This window comes from Rissa tridactyla, chromosome 7 (assembly GCF_028500815.1).
Source record: "Rissa tridactyla isolate bRisTri1 chromosome 7, bRisTri1.patW.cur.20221130, whole genome shotgun sequence".
In the NCBI taxonomy this organism is placed as follows: Eukaryota; Metazoa; Chordata; class Aves; order Charadriiformes; family Laridae; genus Rissa; species Rissa tridactyla.
This window is the reverse complement of record NC_071472.1, coordinates 6,555,258-6,577,021: the sequence shown is the minus strand read 5'-3', so window position 1 is coordinate 6,577,021 and position 21,764 is coordinate 6,555,258. Positions and strand designations below refer to the sequence as shown.

General features: G+C 39.9%; 1 protein-coding gene across 5 annotated transcripts in view; it reads right to left on the bottom strand.

Moving 5' to 3' along the window:
* LOC128912844 (von Willebrand factor D and EGF domain-containing protein-like) overlaps positions 1-21,764 on the bottom strand; it is a 186,160-nt gene that overhangs the window by 50,111 nt on the left and 114,285 nt on the right. For 4 of the 5 annotated variants that reach the window (XM_054209491.1, XM_054209493.1, XM_054209490.1 and 1 more), the window contains 3 exons: positions 15,879-16,016; positions 13,661-13,813; positions 12,125-12,289 (listed from right to left, as the gene is read on the bottom strand). In XM_054209491.1, coding sequence (XP_054065466.1) covers positions 12,125-12,289; positions 13,661-13,813; positions 15,879-16,016 — 456 coding nt within the window. The remainder of the gene's footprint in view (positions 1-12,124; positions 12,290-13,660; positions 13,814-15,878; positions 16,017-21,764) is intronic. The other variant, XM_054209492.1, reaches the window with a different exon arrangement.

Genomic DNA, 21,764 nt, shown 5'->3' with positions numbered 1-21,764 from the left:
GAGCTCCATTCGTATCGATGGAGTTACACCACAGTAAGCACAGTGCAATGCCGGGATGGATCAGGCCCGGAGAAGATAGATTCCTCTATGTCCCCCTGTCTGGGGAAGATCAGAACAAGGGTGACAGAGGGCACATTTCCGAGACAGAAGTTTAACATCCCTCCTCCAACTCAACTCCGGGACACTTCCCATCTGTGTGGTGCAGGAGTTCCCCGACATGAGAACCCCCTCAGCCTTCGGTTCTCCTGGTGTTTCAGATACTCAGTGCTCCTCGCACTAAACTCATAAATCAGAATCCTCATAACCAGTCTGTGGTTCACGCTGGCCAATGCCGTCATGGCATTGTTAAGGCACAGCAAATTCTGATTTCTTCTCTCACTTGAATTGCATTTTATAGTGAACTACTAGATATCTGTAGTTGAAGAGGATCATGTTCATTTTGAAGGTAATAAAATGACTGTATGAGCTAGTGAAAATAGCAGTTCACAAAAGGAGAAGACACTTGACAGTCTCTTAAACCCAGGGTGAGATATCAACACTATGAAATACAGAAAAGAAATCTAATATATTTTCTCTCTTCTGAGTTTCTGGCTATTTTTTTGCATTTACAAACTTTCAGAAAAAGGCCACATTCAGACTTGAATTAAAAGAAATCACATTCACTTCTGACCCCAACCATTCCTGTTCCCAGAGAAGCAGCACACATTTCATACTCTGCCTGGACAGGGTGGACCAGGTTGGTTACCATATTCCTCTGTGCCGTTCACCCAAGTCTGTGCTTTGTCTTAGACCCGTGCACCTCACACCTTTCTTCCCAAGCCATGTGCCTTGGAGACAGCCCCATCCTGACCTCCAACTAGCGGCTGACACCTCAAACACCTGCTTAAGCTTCTTGTAGACGTGAGTATTTATGACCTTTTCATTGCCATGCTTCTCTTTGCAGCTATTGGAGTTAGAAACTTACAGTTTATTTTTTAAATGCAAGTGTAACTTTTTTATCTAGTGACATGAGGGAGACACTATAAGCATCGCCATGTAATCTCAAGTGCTTCTCTGTCCTTTAATCTAATAAAGTGCCCCAAACCAGCCTACTCTTCAGGTGGAGACTGTCTCCTCCTTAGCAAGACCATCTGGCTGGGGTCTCTTCTGCCTGTCAGTTCAGAGGATTATGGGCACCTTTAATTCCAATCAGGTTACAACTATTTCCAAATTTTGTGAATAGTTTAAGAATTCATCTCCTTATTAACACAATTCAATAAATTTACAATTTGTGTAGTTTTAGAGCTATTAACATTTAGCAGTAGACGCTGTGTAGCACTTTTCTCATTCAGAAGAATGTCGAAAGAGAAATGCTCTTCTGACATATTACACTATGTGGGTCATCATTTAAAATTTGAAACATCTACCAGCACATAAATCTTATTTAAAATGTCAAGAGAGAATAGAAAAATTACACTGGTCTAAGAAGTCTTGTTACCAGAGTATTAGGGATCGTCCCTTCTCTGCTTTTCCACATTAATATTTTTCTCTGTTATTTACTTGGTGAGAAAGGGGAAAGGGAGCAGCTGTCAATAGGAAGCTCTAAGGAAATTCTGGTTTTCCATCAATTCTTAATCTGCCACTTTGTACAATTAACTTCTGGCATAACTTTCTTCTCTAGTCAGAGTATGTTTAATTCCTAAATCTTCTGTGTAGCCATCCAAACATACCCTAAAGCCTTCCCTCTCCCAAATATTCAGAAATATAGCTTTGATTTTCCCTTCCTTCCTCTTAAGTATACAGAATTTCCCCACATACAGATGCTGTTTGAAATTCCCAGTCACCGATGTCCCCTCTCTTACAACTGCAAGCAATAACTCCCAGAATAAATTCCTCAGCTCCTTTAAGTGAGGTACAGCTTCGACTTCCAAGTTTTACAAAGGGTATACTTCCAGGATTATTTTTGTAGAAACAATAGCATTTTGTTTCTACAGTTATTGAGATTGGGATATTATTATAAATTTAGATAGGACCTTAAGTTTAGAGCTCATGATCCTTTACCTGTTTTTCATGTCAAAAAATTGAAAAGTCAAATGTGTTGTAAAAGGGTTTAGGAAGACAAAACACACTGGGAGTAGGCACAGGCAAAAGTTAATCCCCACTTTGAAAAATGTGGAAATCGAGGATAGGAGTAAAACTTTTACATAAGAGGTGCCCAGATCTGGAATTCGCAAATCAGAAAACGATGTGGAGCTGCGTGTGACAGAAGGAACCAGCCAGGCTATGTAGCTTGTGCTGGGCTAACAGAGCGGGACAGCTTCTGGCCCTACTGTGCCTTACATCCAGGCAGGGCAGCACATGAGTAAAGCAGTCGCACGACTCTGTATCCGTCTGCGTAGGTACATTCGGTCTCAGTAAAATCAGTGCTCTCCAACCACCTCTTCTGTGATGGGTAAATGTACTCACTTGTTGCTTTAATGATGAAATTAAAAGGTGAGCATCCAGTTCACTCTCCCTGGGCTATGTTTCATCCAGACAGAAAATGAGATTGTGTTGCCGATGTTCCTACCTGGTGAGCAATTTCCTTCCCCTTCACCTACCAAAATCATAAACAATAGGGAATATTCTGTGGAGCCTGCATCACCTGGCTACTTCTGATTTTAACTATTCCTCTGCTTCTGACTCGTCAAATGTGGCTGCAGCTACATATACACAAATCTGTGCATTCAGATTTTGCAATGCAAATTTGGTTTTTGTGTATGAAATACAAAATGATTCTGCTCTAACACAATGCATTTTGTGGAGGAGAAACCCTGGGATCTTCAGCCAGCTCGCCCACTAAACTGTGTTTACGAATCTTCCTATATTCAGAGGAATTGATTCCCACAAATGGATTGGGGTCCAGACTCTGCCATCAAGGAGATCCTTTCCCAGTTCTCGGATGTTGAAATCCTGTGTGAGATCCTGTATGAGAAAATATTACCTCAAGAAGAAATAGTGTGTTTGCTTATGTTGCTTTAAAGGCCTTTTGTATTTGTTTGCATCAACACATAGTTCATTTGCCTCTAGGTTTTCAGAGCAATATAATTGACATCTCAATTCATTAACTTATGAATGTAAACAAAATAGGCGTTCTGAGATGCCCAAGCAGAAACCAAAAAGTTTATGAACGTAGAAATGGTGTTACTGACTACATGTCAGGGAACAGTTTCAGACGTATCTAAGATATGTCAAGGAATACATAAATTTAAAGATCATCCCTTTCGTACTCAACAAATGCCAAAACAATGCCTTAGAAAGATTTTGCTTAGGTATATCCCTTTCCTTATATGAAATATTTTTCTATTCATAAATCTTTTCCACTACAGCGCATTATAATTTAGGAATTAAGAGAAACAAAAAGCTTAAAAGAGTTGGGGCACTAATACTGCCTTAGTTTATACCAATTTAAACCAGATTTCTCCATAGACTTTAAATGATTGACTCCTTTTTAGGTGTCCTGAACAGAAAACACTAGTATCAGGTTATAAGCTGGATTTCTAGAATGACACTCAAATCTGAAAGTAACAAAACAGTTTTAAATATGAAACTTATCCTGATGCATGGCACTTTCACATAACCTATGTGTAAGTGCATTCCAAGGAGGTATCCATCAGCTTTTGGTTAGTACAGGCAAAGTGCAAGAAGGGTGCAAGAAGGTGGTGAACACAGTGGTAGCTGAACAGAAAAAAGGGCCTGAAATAATGTCTTTTGTGCACTTTGTTTGCAGACTGTGTTTATTGTGTTGCCTTTTTGGTTTTTGGTTTTTTTTTTTTTTTTTTTTTTACTTTTATGATGCTTTCTGTAAGTTTTCAATAGAAATTTTAACGTCAGGGTCACCAGAGACAGTGTTTTTAAAAATGGTGTAGAAATTACTGATTGCAAAGACGTGAGCATGCTCCCCAAACAGGGATTTTTTTTCCCCTCCATCAATATTTTTCTTTATCACTATCTATTTTGGATTGTATATGAAGATTTATAAACCAGCTATGTTTTTACAAACATTGCTTTCTCAAACACCTCTCCTACCTTCCAGTTTATTTCAAGATTTAATTGAAAAGTTCTCTCCTAGGGGTGGGAAAGACTCAACACGTTTGATGTACTCTCACCCCTTGCGCGGGAGACTCGCTCCCCTTGCTCCTTTGTTACTAGATCTCTTTTTCTGCTCTTTGCTTTCCTTGGGTCTAACCCATTCTCTGCTGCTGTTTTTAGAAGTGCTCTTCCTGTGCCTTTCTCTGAATATCCAGCTAACAAAACAGGAAGCGAAGGAGAAATATGGTTGTGTTTCAAAACACCATGGATCAGCCACTTAACCCCCTCGTCACTGTTTTATTGTCCTTTCTTTCGCTATTCCTTGTCCATCTTTCAGGTCTGAACTTTTACCTCCCCTCTTTGTGTTTTACCGTCTCCAATTATTTGAGTCTGCAACTGTATTATTTCAGCAGCTGCAAAGACAGTATTAAGATAGAGTTCATAAAACTAAGTTATATTTTCTATTCAGGAAGTGGCAGTGTATTTTACTTCTCAGCGCTGCGAGAGATGGAAAAAATTAATAAAAACTCTGTTCTTATCTGATGATGCCTTCAGACTCTCTCATGGCTTGAACAGGTTGATAGATATATACAAAATAGGCTAAATCAAGACAGATCCTCTCTGAAGCATCCCTGTCTAATTCTCTGAATCATCTATGTAGACTCCTTTAGAACTGTAATAATACATTATAAAGAAAGTTCATAACATTTCTTCAAAAGAAAATCTATAATATTTCTTCAAAGAAAAAATAGCTTAAATCTGAATATTTTACTGAAATTCTCCTTTTATTTGATTCAAGAAGTAAGTAATCTAAAACTATAATTATGTTGTTTTGGGCTGTAAACACAGAAAAATGAGTTACTTTACATATGAAAGCCAAGAAACAATCTGAACTATGCCTTCCTGGAAACCAGTAATGAATCTATCTTAATACCATATAAGCACATATAAATACTCTCAGTGAAATCATGCTTTTATGGATTTTTCCACAATTTCAACTGACGAGGATTAGGTTGACAACTATCTATAGTTTCTTGTTAGAAAAAAAAAAAAAAGCGGGGAATTTTGATAAGAAGTTTTCACAAATGTTCTTAGGCAGTTGTCCTAATTTGTGTCTAGTTGAACCAAATGGGTTTTTCACCGTTGTCGGCAGGTGAGCACTGATAAACGGTGTGTCCATTTAGCTGTGCATAAAGAGTAGGAACAATGTGCATTGAGTTCAGGCTGCGGTTTAGAAGAGGGGTCGGCATCCCTAGATGCAAGCTAAGCAGCATTAGTACAGGATTTGAAGCTTATCTTCCATCTGAACCGCCTACACTCTGAATGCTACAGTTCCTGAAATATGGCTACTTAGCTACAGCTCACTGCTTTAGTAAACGTAGGCGTCAGCTCTTGGCAAAACTGACTTCTGCCCTTTGAATTCTATGGTAACACATTGGGGACAGTCATGTCACAAGACTTGCTTCCTTTATAATGCTTGTGTTTCTCCCATTGAAAGAATATTAGGATGAGCAAGTAGAGACATTTGATAGTTGCACTTCAGCTAGCAACAGTGTTGTGTTTAATCTTTTCCTCTCTTAGGGTCTGAGGATGTATTATGGAAATTATTGTTTTTCATGGAGCAAGAATTTTGAAGCAAGCTGAGGTCACTCAGGGATTCAACACTGTGACATAAACAGCTGTGAAGAAGATAATAGGTCTCATTTTTTGCATTCAAACAAATATAAAGGGGAAGTTACGAACTAACTAGGGGCATTTGAGGGAGAAGGAAGGAAGAAGGCTTAAGGATTACCTTTCCTCTGAGGTATTACATTAGCTTCAGAAGAATTTAAAATTTCATGAACCAATAGCTTGATTCAAGTCTGAGATTTTTAAGACAATATTCCATAGCTACCATAAAGCAACGTGTGTTAACATGGAGAAACTCTTAGTGAGAACTTTTACTTTTCAGTAATATAAAAGATTATCAGCTGTCACACTTCTTATAGACCAGGGAGCTCTGGCGATGCCCTCCAGTGTGCAGTTCTGCCCCACTGTGTCCTATAGAAATTTAAGCAGAACAAAAGTCTTTTGTATTTTTGTCATAATATTGTGAGATAAATTCTCTTTGAGAAATCAAAGGTTGGACGAGATGATCTTTCGAGGTCCCTTCAACCTGGGCTATTCTATGGTTCTATGAAATTCTTAGTCTAAGAAAGTATCAGCATGAGAGATCATTCTCTCCTGCATGCCAGAGCATCAGCTGGGTTGCGTTAGCTATGGGATGTTGCTCTGTCCCTTCAGAAATTAACCAGCTCTAGACATGTAATATATGGGGCAAAATTCACATGGATTGGCCATGACTATCACCTGTTTCTGCAAGCAAGATCAGTGAAATGAGTGCCACTACATCTGTAGGTACCTGTTCATCAACAACAGCAGGATGTTAAGGAACTAGTCCTAAATTTGTCCTGAGCAACAATGAGTCCGTGTATTTCACACCTATTTTTACTCCCTGTACTGTGCTGTGCTTTGTATTGCTTATGAATCCTTTTTCTTCAACTCCTGCTGGGCTTTTGCAGTTAGTGGCAAAACTCGTGTTGCTTTAATGAGGCCAGGATATTGGTCCAGTATGAGTTACTTACAGTTTTAAAGGACTTCTAAGTGCATTTAACAAAACAGCAATCTTATCAAATTTGTGGAAGCAGGGTTGGCTCGCTTTAAAAGCTGTGTGCTATTATAGCTAGATGATTAAATGAGCTTGGAAATTTTAAGAGGAGATAATCTAGCTCTCTGTTCTGTCAATGTAAAAAAACTACAGGGCTTGTGTCCTCCGTAGATTATTTGTTGGAGACTGAGTTGTTATTATCACTTAAAAGTCATGATGGCACAGTGATTGCTTAAGCAAAAGGTGGCACATTCTTGGTAGGAGAGAAGTGTAATCTGTACTTGATGTTCTGATTGAATGTAAATATTATTCATGGCATATAGCTGAGTCCTCTTCCCTAGTGGTTTTATGGCTTGGGCTTCATTGGTCTTCTATTGCTGAGCTACATCATTTCCTAAATATATCATCTCTATTGGAAGCACTTAACAAATTCTGGATTGACAGAGTGTATGGATCAGTGAAGCTGGAAACCGTTTATCTTTTAAATTATCTAAACATATTCTTCCCACCGTGCCTACTGTAGTTGTTATGTTTGGGTCATAGCATATACCGTACAGCCCTGTGTTGATATTTTTCTAAAAATACTTAATATTTTATTAGGTATCCCTAAGGAGGAGAAAGCCATCAGAACGACTCTCCAATTCCCTTTCTATCTTGACAGGTACGGGAGTGGATTTTCAGTGGCAATTACACACTCAGAGGGCAGGAAAGGGTCACAGCTTATGTCCAGCACGCCAGGCTGATCCTGGCCTCGTGCGAAGATTACTGGTATACCATTTGCAAAACTGTGTCTTTCGTGAGTCCAATTTTTTATGGAATGTCTTTGTGTGGCATTTCTAACCCCACTTCAGTTGCCATTTCATCGTGTAGCCCTCGAAGGAGACATCATTACATCATAACTGGTCAGTCTGAAAAAATGTTCATTTTTTCCTGAAATACGCACACTAGAAACACTGAAACATAGCTTACAAAAGAGATCCACACCACAAACTCCACCACAAACTTCCACCACAAACTCCAAGATGAATTGTGGGCAGAATTTCAGCGGCCTGAGTCAGAGCTTGGAGCTGGAAGCAGTGGCATTGAGATGCAACGCTTCCCGGTTTTGGAGCCCACAAGAATAGCTGAGGGCTGTTACCACAGAGAAGCAAGTCAGAGTGTTATTTACTATTTGTTCTGTATTTCTGTTACGCCTTCTTTGCAAGGATCTCGGATAACCTCACAGCTAAGGACTGCAGCATCAAAATATTCCTGCCTTCAAGCGAGCCTTGTAACTCATGGCATAAACCAAGTCAAGACCAGTTGATTACTCGTTACAAAGCACCCGCTGAATGCTGAAAAGTGTGTGAGTTTTATCTATACCTATTGGTACATACAGATTTCTAATTTAAAAGTTCTGTGTGTGATGTGCCTACCTCAACAGGTTTTAAGATGTGTCTTCCAGGAACAGTGCTCGGCTCACTCCATTAGGGTAACGCTAGTCGTTTAATGGAATCGCTTATGATTTACACTGCTGTAAGAGAGACTGGAATCTGGGCCTTGATCTTGTTAATGCAAATTCATCAATTCTGTTAGATAAGAGAGGAAAAGAGTCCATTATGTTCTTCAGCCATCTCTTGAAGCAAAATCATTTGATTGGTTCCAGGCAGCAAGAGGTCCCTACTCCTGCAGTTAGCTCCAGAGGTGAAGCCTCCGGTTGGTGACCAAAGCTCTTACTGGACTTATTTATTTTTCATGGGCAGTGATCAATGATAAGCGCTAATAATGACAGCAGCGATTTCAAAGTTAAAAGTTAAGAATGTAAAACTTAAGACTAATATGTTCCTCTGGTGTTAGACTGAGCACTGTGTGTTTAAACACACATTCCTTTAATTCAAAACATTTTGTTCTCCTTTTAAACCTGCACCTTGATGTTGATCTGATGGTGGTGCAAATGAGAAGGTGACAGAGGTCTCTCTGATGTAAAATCAAAGTTAATTCAGAAGCAGAGTGCAGATACCGGAATAGTGTAAAATATAGAGTACAAAAACTTAAAAAACAGCTGGCACGTACAGAAGTATATCAAGTGCCAAATGTCTACAATACTGCAAATTAACTGCTATGGCAGGAGAGCTAGCAGTGGTGTTCAGGATGGAGAAGCAGAACTCGATTACAGAGATCATAAAATAATCCTGTCCCTTGATCTTCGGCTCCCTAAACCAGGAGAGGCAGTAAGCGCTGGCTCTGAGCAAACAATCTGTTATCGGTGATGGATGTGGCTACGCTTTGTCCAGTAAAATTGCTGATTTACTAATAGGAAAAAAATAAATCTTTTGTGATGACACCAACCTCTCTAACCTGCTAAAGAAAGTGCAAACAGATGGGTGTCTCTGTGACTGTGAGTGATGAAACCAGTCCAGAGAAATATCGGTAGCGTCTGACGAGAACTAATATTGCAACATGCAGTAACATCACCAGCATCCCCCATTAGGATATATTAATTTACTTTGTGCCAAGAATATGACCAATGATACTGCATGGCTTGATTTAAGAGATCTGCCTCTTGTAACAAAAAAGTAACAGATATTTTATACGACTGTGAAATGTGCCCAGTGAAGCCTGGACAGATTTAAAATTCCTTAGACTTTCCTCTTTATTCAATGCCAGTAAAATTAAGGGACTTTTGATCCCACTAGTAATTTTTTTAAAAAATGTAAGATACCTGCTGTATGGATGTTGAAGGGAGAGAAATAGTTTTTTGTTTCTTATAAGAGAACGTACTTTTAAAAATAATAATTTCCCTTTACATACGTGAAACTCCATACCAACTCCGTTACTGGTGATGTTTTTCCTTAAGACTAATCCGATGTCCTTCAAAAACAATTACAACCAAGTCTGGTTGATTTAAACTGGTACAAACTACTGATATAAATCAGGTAAAAGACCTAAGTGAGAACAGGAGGAGGCCCTGCATTGTTGGCAGAGCAGGTAAACAGAGGTCAGGAACTTATTTGTGGAGTTACATAGACAAGCACATCAAAAGGTTAATACCAATCACATATCAATGCTGAGGAAATGCTACTTTGTTGATTATAAATCAGAGTTGAAGGACTTTTGGGTACAGCTCATCAAACATTGTTTTAGGAAACAGTTTTCTTCTGGCATCTTTTTTCTCCTCGGTGGTCTACAAAGGCAGTTGGGTAATACTTATCCCTTAATCCTTAAATCACAACAATTGAGTATAACTTCATGTCAAAAGCAGCCAATAAAAGTACAAAATAGGGATTAGCAAGAGTATTTTTAGATTAAAATTACTGGAGTTGGAAAGAAGTGGCACATAATCTCAGCACCTTCACAAGCACTGTAGCGAGCTGAAGAGGATTTGTTCTGTTCCATTTGAAGACTGATACCATGAGTTACAGGGGAGAGCAGATATTATTCTAACAGGGAGGATTTCACAATAATCATAATCCGTAACTATACATAAATTGAATTGAAAGTTAATTCTTTTTTGTCTGATATCTTTTAATCATCAATGCTATACAGTACTTCTGCTTGAACTAGCAAAGCACATGGGAAAGGAAGTTAAACCCATCGTTTTGGTCATAAATTAGGACACTCGCACAGCTGCAGCAATCGCTTTCATTTCTAAATATTAAAACAAATGACTGCTCTCGTTTAACCTTGAGACACAGGATTCTCATCGTTTATATTGTGATATAATTCACATGAGTGAATGTAAGGTTCTGATAGGACAAAAAAGTAATTCCTCTTCATTCCCTCCCCGAAGTGCTCAAGTGGCCACATTCGCATCATGAAGACCCAGGCTCAGTTTGCGTATTCGAGAGGAAAAAGAAAAAGAACCCACCGGCTTGTGGTATACAGCTTGCTTTTGAAAGGAGCACGTATTAGCTTCAGATCCTGATACTTGGGATATTTTTTAAATCTTGCCTGGAGTTGTGTATGACAGGTATGAATCACAGTAAATGGCAACTACCGTCTACGCTTCCCTTTTTAGAACATACACAATAAACATTGGTTAATGTTTATATAAGCACAATGTAAGTGTGTCTGATTTACTGTGACGATATCTACAGCTGTAGACTATATGTTCTACTCAAGAGCATTTAAATGACCTTTGGGGTCTATGATTCTATGATTACCCCATTAACGACAAGGTGCAGCTTTGGGCAATAACAGAAATGTTAGCTTGTTTATATGCACAATTATTTATTTTGTTTTGTTTTGTTTTCTCAACTGCTTTTACAGCTTCACCAAGTTATAGAAGAGTCAATAGCTGACATAGTGACTCTGAAAAACTCATTGTACATAGTCATTGCTAGAGAAAGAAAAATGTTTGGTTTATTTTTTGACCTTTAGATTCAGTGAACTGGCTAAAATCGATTTATAGTTCAAAGAGACTGGATGATACCTACACTAAGCAGTAAAATTGCTTCCACTTTGATAGTGTGCATTAAAATACAACACTAAGGTAACAGTCATTGTTTTGGATACAGAATGGGGAGTTAAGGTGGGTTTGTCAAGCGTAGGAGGTTGGGGAACAATTTGACAGGTTTCAAGCCAGTCTGTCTTGAATACTTAAGAAGAAGATTTAGAAAAATACCAGGGAATCTAAGGCAGTAGGTATTGCTATTAAAGAATAAACATGAGTTCTCTTGGCAACTCACTGCGCATAAAAAGGGCACAACAATCCAGACTGTCCCTAGAGAACCATACATTGAGTTATGAGAATTTCATTGAGGGAAAGCAGGAGTGGATGACTGATGAGCGGTTGCTATGCTATTACCACTTTCTGCCTGAGGTCAGGACCCAACTTTTCTCTTATCACAGCAGAAGACCTCTTCTAATGATCAGTCCTCAGAGATTAATGGGACGAGCTGAGCTACGGAGTCCCCTGAGGTAAATTATTGCTCAGGGTACGAACGATACTATTGAAATGTGTTAATTATCTGTTGCCTTTAGTTGTTGGTATAGTTGTTCTTACATGACACTTTGTCTATCATCATCTTCACAGGTCACCTTGGAGACCAGATGCCTTGCAGCAAAAGAATTAGGAAAGGAGGAAAGCGGAATGATACCAGCATGTGTCATTTTCGGATCTTACCGAGGAGGAAACATGTTTTGAAATCCTGTGCCAGTGCTGTGGCAGAAATACAGATGTGGTGATTCATACAGCCTAGGAAGTCCTGTTGTGAAGAATTCTCCCTAGTGGCAAATGAAGTGGGTAATCTATTGAATTTCAACTCAGGGAGCCAGGTAGTCCTGAAATAAGACCTGGTAGCTGCTCATCAGGTAAGAGCGCAAGAAAAAAAGCCTTCAGTGTTCGATTATAAAGTACATTGTATTTTAATGCCATACTAGTTCATGTTTTCCCACAGCCTTTGTATGCAAAACCTTTTTAAAATTCTAGAAATTAGAAATTTCTACCTGGTCTGGGGACTTTGGTACAGATTCGACCATTTCCAAAAAACTCTGCTGGACATCGGCCACAGACATACCCGACGTAAGGGGGTTTCCGATCAAAACATAACACTCCGGGAAAACACGGCCTGTTGGCACAGGTAGTGATATGTGACAGTGGTGCTGCATGGCCTAAAAAAGAAGGGAGTTCAAGCATTTTTATTTATAATTTCTCAAATCAAATGCATATATAAAATTAAGCCGTGACTGCCTGAGCCCGACTACAGCTTTATAACTGCTTTTATTCTTTTAAAATCTAATTAATGCAGAATGTTCCCAAAGCTTGAGCCAAACATGAGAATGTCCTGTAGGCACAGTGTAACAGAACAGCTGTTTCTCATTAAAGCAAGATTTATTAGTCCTCTAATTACATGTTCTCAAGCTTATTACTCAAAGTTGTTTGGCATTTATCATGGATAATATAGAAACTGTAATTTTCAGCATAAGTGAAAGATTAACTGAGTAAGAAACTGTATTATTTGACATCCTTTTGTCTTTTATAATTAGAAGGTAATCATCAAACCTTACAGCACATATACCATACCTTTAAAAATACACTGTCAATTACATACGTTTCTGATCTAGAAATCATCCTTAATGTGTCAAACCTTATATGACAGGAGACTATTTTAATTATCTCAGAACTACGTGCAAAATTTAACACTCCGGTAGTATATACTATTTTATCAATTATGATATCACTGAATAGCGAGTGTATATGAACTGCCTGTGAAGTATTTAGTAGCATCAAGATAGAGAACAGATGATGAATAAAATCTTAATGATGGTTGTAGATCTTTCTTAATTGCCTCCAGTGCAGTCTCCGTCATGATTCTCAGGTATTTTCAACGTTATTCTTGCACCAGCATTATAACGGTTGCCTGTAAGAGGCATTTCTTTTACATATGCCCCTACACAACACACGTGTCCAGTCTCAATGCTTCTACTCCCTGCTTTCACTAGAAAATCAACTAAAAATGGAATACCCTATAGAACTGGGCCAGCTTAAGCATCATGCGAGTGCACATCCTGCTGTAGTGCTCCACGTCTGGGGTAAGTGGCTGCCACAGCCAAGTTCATACTTCACGAGTTGATCTTATGCTCAAAACTCAGTCTTAATTCAGTGGCTGCCTGTCAAGCACTGAAATAAAATGTCAGTGTCACTTGGCAATGGCAATTTGGCATAAGCTGTCGTTCTTATCGTCTTGCTTTCCATTGATCACTGAGATCTGGAGTGACTTTGCTCTACCTCAGTAGCGATGTGATTTCTAGTTGAGCCTGACCACTCTGATTGCTGTTGCTGCAATGGCTCTCTTCCCATGTAAAATTGTTTAGCAGCAGCCCGGTCTGATGTATCGAGGGTGTTTTTGATTTTTAACTCTACCTTTCTATGATGTATTATAAACAGCTACTTTATCTTTACTGTTATGATGGTAAAATGTATGATTTCTGAATATGTAAGCTGCAGCAATGGAAAAAGATTTCGCATCCTTGTATACCTACCCTGTCTATCACTGATGTTAAAATCCTTAATTACAGGAGAATCCTTTGCCTCTAAGGGCTGAAGTAGCTGCTTATCCTCTGTCTTGTTCAAATCACCTTTGCCTTTGCCTTTTTCGTTGCTTGAAGCTTTTGTAACGTCAGCAGCAAGCACAGCTGTGAAAAGAAAGCAAGGAGACAAGGAAACAAGGTGTTAGAGCTTAGCTGTGATTGATGATAAAAAGCAACAGGAAGAGCAAATCAGATAACCTGACATAAGTTTATTCTGGAAGGCAACCATCAAGCAAATAAAGGCAAATCAGGTGAGTCAGCTGCTGACATGCAGCAAAGCTTCAACACAAATACAGAAAAAATTACTGTGCCCAAATTCACTGAACTTTGCTTATCTGGGAGATATACTTAATATGCACAGTGATCTTTTATTGAGCTAAGGGCAGTAAGAGGGCCACGGGTCCCCATGTATTAGACGGCATTGTTATTTGGGTGAAGATGTTACACCACACACTGGGACCCTTGCTCTGTGCAATTCCTGCCTCTCCTTGAAAGCTTCTTTCTGAAACTACGTTATGCATTTTTCTTGGCTTCAGGCAGTTCAGCTGCAAACTTTGGACCTGTACAAGGTGTATGTAGATGTAAAGAGGAAAATTGATTGGTGGAGACTCTAAAAAATATTGGTTTCTGCATAATTTCAAGATAGATTTTTGAATGAATTAGGGATTGTAAAGTCTACGTGGATATATGTTGTGAGCTGAACAACCCTGCCCTGGGCCTCTTGGCTGTTCTGTACTCTTAATAAAGCCTGAGACTATGACTCTTTATACATATTAAATAATGGTATGAGCTATAGCCCACTCTAACAGCTATAAAGTTACTTTAGTTTTCTCGTCCTTCCTCCCAGAAACCTTTATATTTGCTTCAGCAAGGGAAGTATGAGTAGGCACATTAATCCTGTGTAACAGAACCGCAAAGAATGACTTCTGTCCTATTTTTGGGGGAATCATGTTGATTCCTTCTAATAAATGTGCATTTTGGAAATAGATCAATTTTTCTGTAATTAAAAAAATGCAAAGGAAGAAATTACTTTTCTGATGTATTTCAAAAAAAAGAGGCATTATTTTGTATATCCTTTTTTTATTGGTCAAACTAGCTACAAAAATCTGCTTTAGTGAAACAGATGCAAAATCACTTTGAAATAAAAAATGTGGCCAAATAATACAGCAAATAAATCCCCATTCTGTACAGACATTTGGCAATATGATTGAAGGGATATTTGGTAAACTTGGCAAAGGCAGTCCTGCTGGTGCCAGGGTCATGCAGTTACAACTGAGTCTTTCTATATCAGGTTTGTTTTTTTTTCTTTTTGGTAGTCAGTATGAGGAAAAGTTAACATCTTCACAGCTAATATCTGTATCTTTTACTTCTCGTATTTCTTTGGAAACACCAACAAACAAAAAAACCCAAACATGAAACGCTTCACGCGTTGTTTTCTCTCCTTCTGGCCAACCAAATGGTATGTTTGGGGAAGATTTGTGTGTATATGACTGAAACAAGCAGCGTGTGAGTTGGTTGCATCCCACGCACTGGGGAGGTCTCAGCAGAGTACAAAGTCACTGTAGCCTCCCTACTAAAGAGTCTGTTGCCCCAAAAGCGAATAATGAGCAAGTGTAAAATTGTTCCTAGCCATTTCCTTCACTAGGTGGGACCTGTGGCATGACTTTACACCAAGCATGAGCTCAGCAGCTGTGGACTGCATCCTCTAATGAAAGCCCACCTTGGAAACAGAGGTGAAAGGATGTGAAGGATTTACACACGGACCTTGTTCCTCTTATCTTACATCCTGCTTACACAGCATTCGCCCAAAACAAAAGTAATCCTGGGGGTTCTCCCCAGGTACTTGTTAGTGGATGGTATATTTAGGAGTGAGATCATGGAGAACATGGGGAAAGTCCTTGGGAAATTACCTAGCTGGCATCTGGAAAATACTTTTTTGTATGCTATGGTGTTTGTTCTAATCAAAATGAAACTAAACTGCAGTGAAGAATAGCAAACAGAGACCAATTTGCAATTATCCATATTAATATAACATGACAATAGTCTGCTTTGTATCTTTAAAGGTCTGTACCTGAAGCAAGTAGCAAAAGTACTCAATTAAGGATAATAATAGTAAAATTGAACCCATTTTTCCCCCCATCTATTAAAATAAATCATGCAAAACACTTACATTTGCAAATTCTACCATTTCCCTCCATCCCACTGGGGCAAATTCCACACGCATACGATCCGAAGGTATTCATACAGGACACTCCAGGAAAACAAAGACTCTCTTCACATTCATTCCTGTCTTCCTGACAAGCAAGCCCTGTGGCAAAACAAAGGGGAGGTTAATAATCAGGAAAGATCCCCTGTTTATTCCTCAGCTCAAGTGTTGAAGCCGACTAAGGCTTACGTCTCAGCTGTAACTCATTACAGGGTATGTCACTCATGTTAGAGCCAAATTCCCCACTGTCTCACTTAAACTTGCTTTTATCACGCTGTTTATTACTGTTGTTGCTGGCACCAGAAGTGCTGAACTCGAGGCTACTGCTTGTAGGAAACCGTGCACATTAAATAAATTATTTCCCCTGCATTTCACATCTTTGTTGCTGCTTTTGTTGGCTTTTTTAGGTGAGATCTTTGTCATATACTGAAGAAGCCAATGAATGTCACCATTTTGGCTTTAGGATATGAAGAGCCAGGTACTGACCTGTTGTGCTTTTCATTTCTACGTGAACCTCACATAACGGCTTATTATGAACCAGCCTGATAGACTCTGGCTGAAGGTAAACCTTACAAAATGACCAGATTTATTTTTAAAAAAACAATTTTTTCTATTTAAAATTAAAATTTGAAGATACCTTCCGAAAATGTCTCTGAGCCACAGTGCTGGTGTACAGAGGATAAGCTGCTATAGGATCTGAACCCAAAACAGTGTGTCTTGACTATTGCTGATTTTGGAAATAAGGTTTTAAAAGTCCCTTGACGTAACTGATATTCAAATTCACAACTCTGGATGATTTAATGGGTACCTATAGGGGAAGGTGACCCAAAAGTTAAAATTACTATCTATCTGAACAGCAAATGATGCAGAGTAATCACATATAATGTTGTTAAAAACTCCCTCAGGCTTCAGGTATGCGTGATGCGATCTCTGTGCACTTGAGAGAAACTTGCTGGGCTCTCACTCGTTACCAGAATATGCAGCCCTGACAGCAGGTCGTAAACTAGCCCATATCGTGTCTATTAAGTCATGCCCTTTGTCCCTTGTGGGAATACCCAAGGAGATTGGGACACCTTCTGGAGAGTCCAGGTACCTGCTTCAAGACATACCACAAGGTACAGAAAGGCTTGCTCCATACCAGATATTCAGCTTTATTATGAAAGAAGCTCTAAGGATAAAGCAGTATTTTTTTCTTCAGAAAATAAATTTGTCTCGGTGGAATGAATTAGGGACATGGTTTAGTGGTGGACTTGGCAGTGCTGGGTTAGTGGCTGGACTCAATGATTTTAAAGGCCTTTTCCAACCTAAACAATTCTATGATTCTATGACTCTCTCAGTTACAGGATGGTAAAATGAGAGCAATACTATTCACCTTCTACAACATAATCTGTCATCGCTTCAGCATTTCAGGTAGCTCCCACTACTCCTTTCAAGTTCAAAATACATCTCCATGTAAAAATCTCAAATTGAAGTCTCTATTGATTGAGCTGCCTAAAAAAGCTAGTGACACCTTCTCATGCCTGCTTTGTCTTGTGGGAAAAAAATGAAGAGCAGTGCAAAAGCCGTGTCCCTTTTTTGGTGCCATCTCAAGGTATGTTGTTCTGGTTTTGCTTGCTTCTTGGTTCTTTCATTTAAGTCAGACACCACATAGTGTCACAGAGCTTTAACTTACTTTGTTTCCTCCCTTGTTAACGTCTTGGATTACTATTTCTATTGTATAATTTAATTAGCACATTCATAGCATCAGGTTGCTTTTCTCTGATACTGCTTTCTGATGGTGCTTTGGGAAATTATTTAGACATCACATTTTGGAAAATATTGAATGAGTTACCCTCTGATTAGATTAATAATTATTTTCTTTCTCTGAGTATCATATAAAGATTAAACATGATACCACAGTCAATGAAAGCAGGAAGGAAGTCCCCAGTTTCAGTAACAACAGCCACTTCTCCCCCTGTCCCCTCTCCTCCCTCCTACACACTCTATTTTTGCCGCAAAGTGCTGGCTTTAAAATCTCAAAGATGAGGGAATTACAAAAAGCAAAGGAACACCATAAATAAAAAGCTAAATTTCAAAATTCAGTCACTTGACTGATTCTTGTAAAGTAAAGGTGGAACTATGCAAGCACTTCATTTCACTCAGAGGGATTTGATTTTAAACAGTATCTGATCAATTTGGGCATAAATGACAATTCAGCTGAGCCTGAGGACAAATGTTTGCAAAGTCTGAAACTTGTCTGAAAGTTGCTAAAGAACCAGCAGAAATGGACAGAAAACTGTCTGCAACAGGACGTGTCAATTATTCTGTTTGCGCGACCTCCGGTGCACTGCAACACGAGGGAGTCTCAATTCTCTTGGCACTGCTACATGACAAATAAAGATAATAGGAATAAAAGATCTACAGGTTGCAAGGTTGAAATATCTGTTTCTCCATCCCGGCATGGGAAACTGGCTGAGAAGATAAAGTCCTTTTATGCCTCAAGAGTAGCTGACCACCTACAGATGCAGAGAAAGGCTTTTTGACTGTGTTCACACAAAGTTGCCTCTAAAGGAGCAGGCAATCTCATTTAGGGACTCTGTGGTTATAATACACCATGAACAAATCTTGGGGTTTTTTTACAGTTTCATGAAAAGTAAAATGAAATTATAATTCCGTCTTCCCCGCTGCCCCAATTTTATATTAATGAATGGTACACAGAATCATAGAATGGTTAGAGCTGGAAGGGAACTTAAAGATCATCTGGTTCCAAACCACTGTCCTGGGCAGGGACACCTCCCACTAGACCAGGTTGCTCCAAGCCCCGTCCAGCCTGGCCTTGAACACCTCCAGGGATGGGGCAGCCACAGCTTCTCTGGGCAACCTGTTCCAGTGTCTCATCAGTAGTGAATTTCTTCCTAATATCTAATCTAAATCTACCCTATTTCAGTTTAAAGCCATTACCCCTCATCCTATCACTACACTTCCTGATCAAGAGTCCCTCCCCAGCTTTCCTGTAGGCCCCCTTTAAGTACTGGTAGGCCACTATAAGGTCTCCTCGCAGCCTTCTCTTGTCCAGGCTGAACAACCCCAACTCTCTCAACCTGTCCTCATAGGAGAGTGCACCAGCCCTCTGATCTGCCTTGTGGCCTCCTCTGGACTTGTCCTTGTCCTTGTCCTTGTCCTTGTCCTTGTCCTTGTCCTTGTCCTTGTCCTTGTCCTTGTCTTTCTTGTGCTGAGGACTCCAAAGGTCCGTGTCCTTCTTGTGCTGAGGACTCCAAAGCTGGACTCAGTACTGCAGGTGGGGTCTCAGCAGAGCAGAGTAGAGGGGCAGAATCACCTCCCTCGCCCTGCTCGCCACACTTCTTTTGATTCAGCCCAGGATGCGGGTGGCTTTCTGTCTGTGAGCACACGTTGCTGGCTCATGTTGAGCTTCTCAACCACCAATACCCCGAAGTCCTTCTCTTCAGGGCTGCTCTCAATCCATTCTCTACCCAGCCTGGATTTGTGCTCGGGATTGCCCCAACCCATAATTTTGGAGTAATCCTTCTCCCATATTTTCCTATGGCTTCTCTCCCTGCCTTGTTCCCATTCCTATGTTATACCCTCACATGGCCTGAGAGGCACTGAGGCACTTGAATTGTTTGAATTAGCAACACGCCGTGCTCCCTGTGCTGCTGCTTCTCTTGCAATGGTGTTTGGAAAGCTCGCAAAAGAGTTAACTTTTCGTTTCTTCTACCTGTTCACTATCATTTGTAAACATTTGACGGTGAAGTGGTGCTGTCACGCGAGCAGTATAGCATTGCCTTCTCATTAGATTATTGATGGTTTTCTGGGGAATTGAGACATAAACACAGCATCATGGATGAGCTTTTATTGTTGTCACAGAACTTGCCCTGAAGTAAAATCATCTACTTCCCAGCTGGCTTTCAGCTCCACTTGCTTATAATTTTTCACCTGCTATTAAAACTTTGAGATGTATTCCTGTTTCACTCAATCATATCTGTTTTTTTTTTCTGTTGTTACTTGTGTTTTAGCGTTTTTTGGCAATGGAAGTACAGCTAAAACAACGGGCATTTATTTAACCTGTCAAGAATTAAGGGTTCAGGAAGACTGTGTTTCTCCGGCCACCAAGGTGTCCTGTGTGCTTGTCTCTAGAGCCAGCTGTATGTTGCTTTCAAGTGTGTTATTTTCAAGCGTTGGATATTTCATTCGTTACTGTTTGTGTAAGAATGAGAACCTCATTTCAGAGTACGCTCCGTGTGAATTTATAAACAATGCATCGTAATTATGGCAGACTATTTTACGTGGAATAAGAGAGCTTGATTTCACCCCGTCTATGTGCAACACCGCAGAAAGTGAGAAGGGCAGCAGTGGGAAACTGGTGATGATCGCACAACAGGAGCAGATCCACTGCAGTAATAATTAGGTGAATTTGATGTTACTTCTACTGGATTTTTCAAACCTATAGCACTGCACAGCAGCCAATGTTACGGGTCTCATTAATTCATTTATGCTTTCATACGTGAACAGAGTAGGGTTTTTGACAGGTCCAAGGACTGAAATCCGAGCTCACCTTAAGGTGTTTATTTCTTACTCTGCTTTTGAAATGGTTCTGATCGAAGAGATACTCTAACATCATTTCTGTTAGCACCTTTAATTTGCAGGAGACCAATTTGACAAGAATGGGTAGCAACACAATGTCTTTACTTTCCCGTGACCGTTATTTTCCATGGCCCTGTGTTTGCAAAGCTAAGCAAGAGCCAGCTTTAGAAATCCTGGTCAAGTCCTGTATGTTCAGATTTGCCTTGTACCTCCTGAAGAGCTGAACTGCAAATGAAAAGATGACAACACCCGTGAAACTCCAGGAGCAGGCGTGTTTAGGCCAATGTGAAACTCTGTTGTGTTGGAAGCGAGTAGTGTTACGCACAGCTGGAGCGCGGTTCCCAGCTTGGAGGAGGTGGTAGGCACTCTGTGAGACCCAACAGTGACTCAGCTCTGCCAGACTCCAGAAGCTTAATTCAGCAGAGAGGCTGGCTCTGCTGGTTCCAGCCTGCAGAGCACGGGGGAGTCGTCGTCCGCATGCTGTCACAAGTACTTTTTCACGTGTGTGAATCATTCACAGATGTCCTCGTTGCAGTGAAGCCGACTATAAGTTGCATGATAAGTACCAACATGTTCTCTCCTCTTTTATATTGCCTATTAGATGCTTCTCTTTCTCCCCACATTTCAAGTTTTCCTGTTTGCACTGTGTGTCTTGCATCCACCTCTTTGGCCTCCCTGCATTTCGTTCCTCTCCTCTCCACGTTTTCCATTCTGCTGTTCTAAAAGAACCTTTTTTGGTGCAGTGATCCTCCCTCTTCCCTGCATCTCGTAAAATCATATTGTGGCCTGCCCTGAACTGTTTAAAAAGTCAGATTTGTTCCATCAGCATGCCTGACACCCTAATGGGTTTGTGGTTTTCTAATGCTTAAATTTAACGAAGCTTCAAGTGGGACTAAAGGACGATTTATTTTTGCATGTTTTCCATATCTACTTCTCCTTCCTAGACCTAGAAAAATCATTCATTGCTGGTTCTTTCATTGGCTTAATTTAGTAAAATCCTGTGGAGTGCAAAAGGGTCCTGGATCTTTGCCTTTTCTCTCTTCCACTAAGCCTTCTCCTAGCTCGTCTCAGGGATGGACAAATCCATGGGAAATAAGCAGGTGGAAACTGAGATCAGGGAGGTTCATGGCCTCCTTAAGTGATCATCTCAGGACCACAGAGTTTCAGGTCATTTTTCCTTCCTTGAGCATGGATAATTAGGTAGCTGATTTTGCACATTTTCTGTCTGTCTAAAGCTAAGCCACGAGAGCAGAAGAGGAGGCTTCTGTA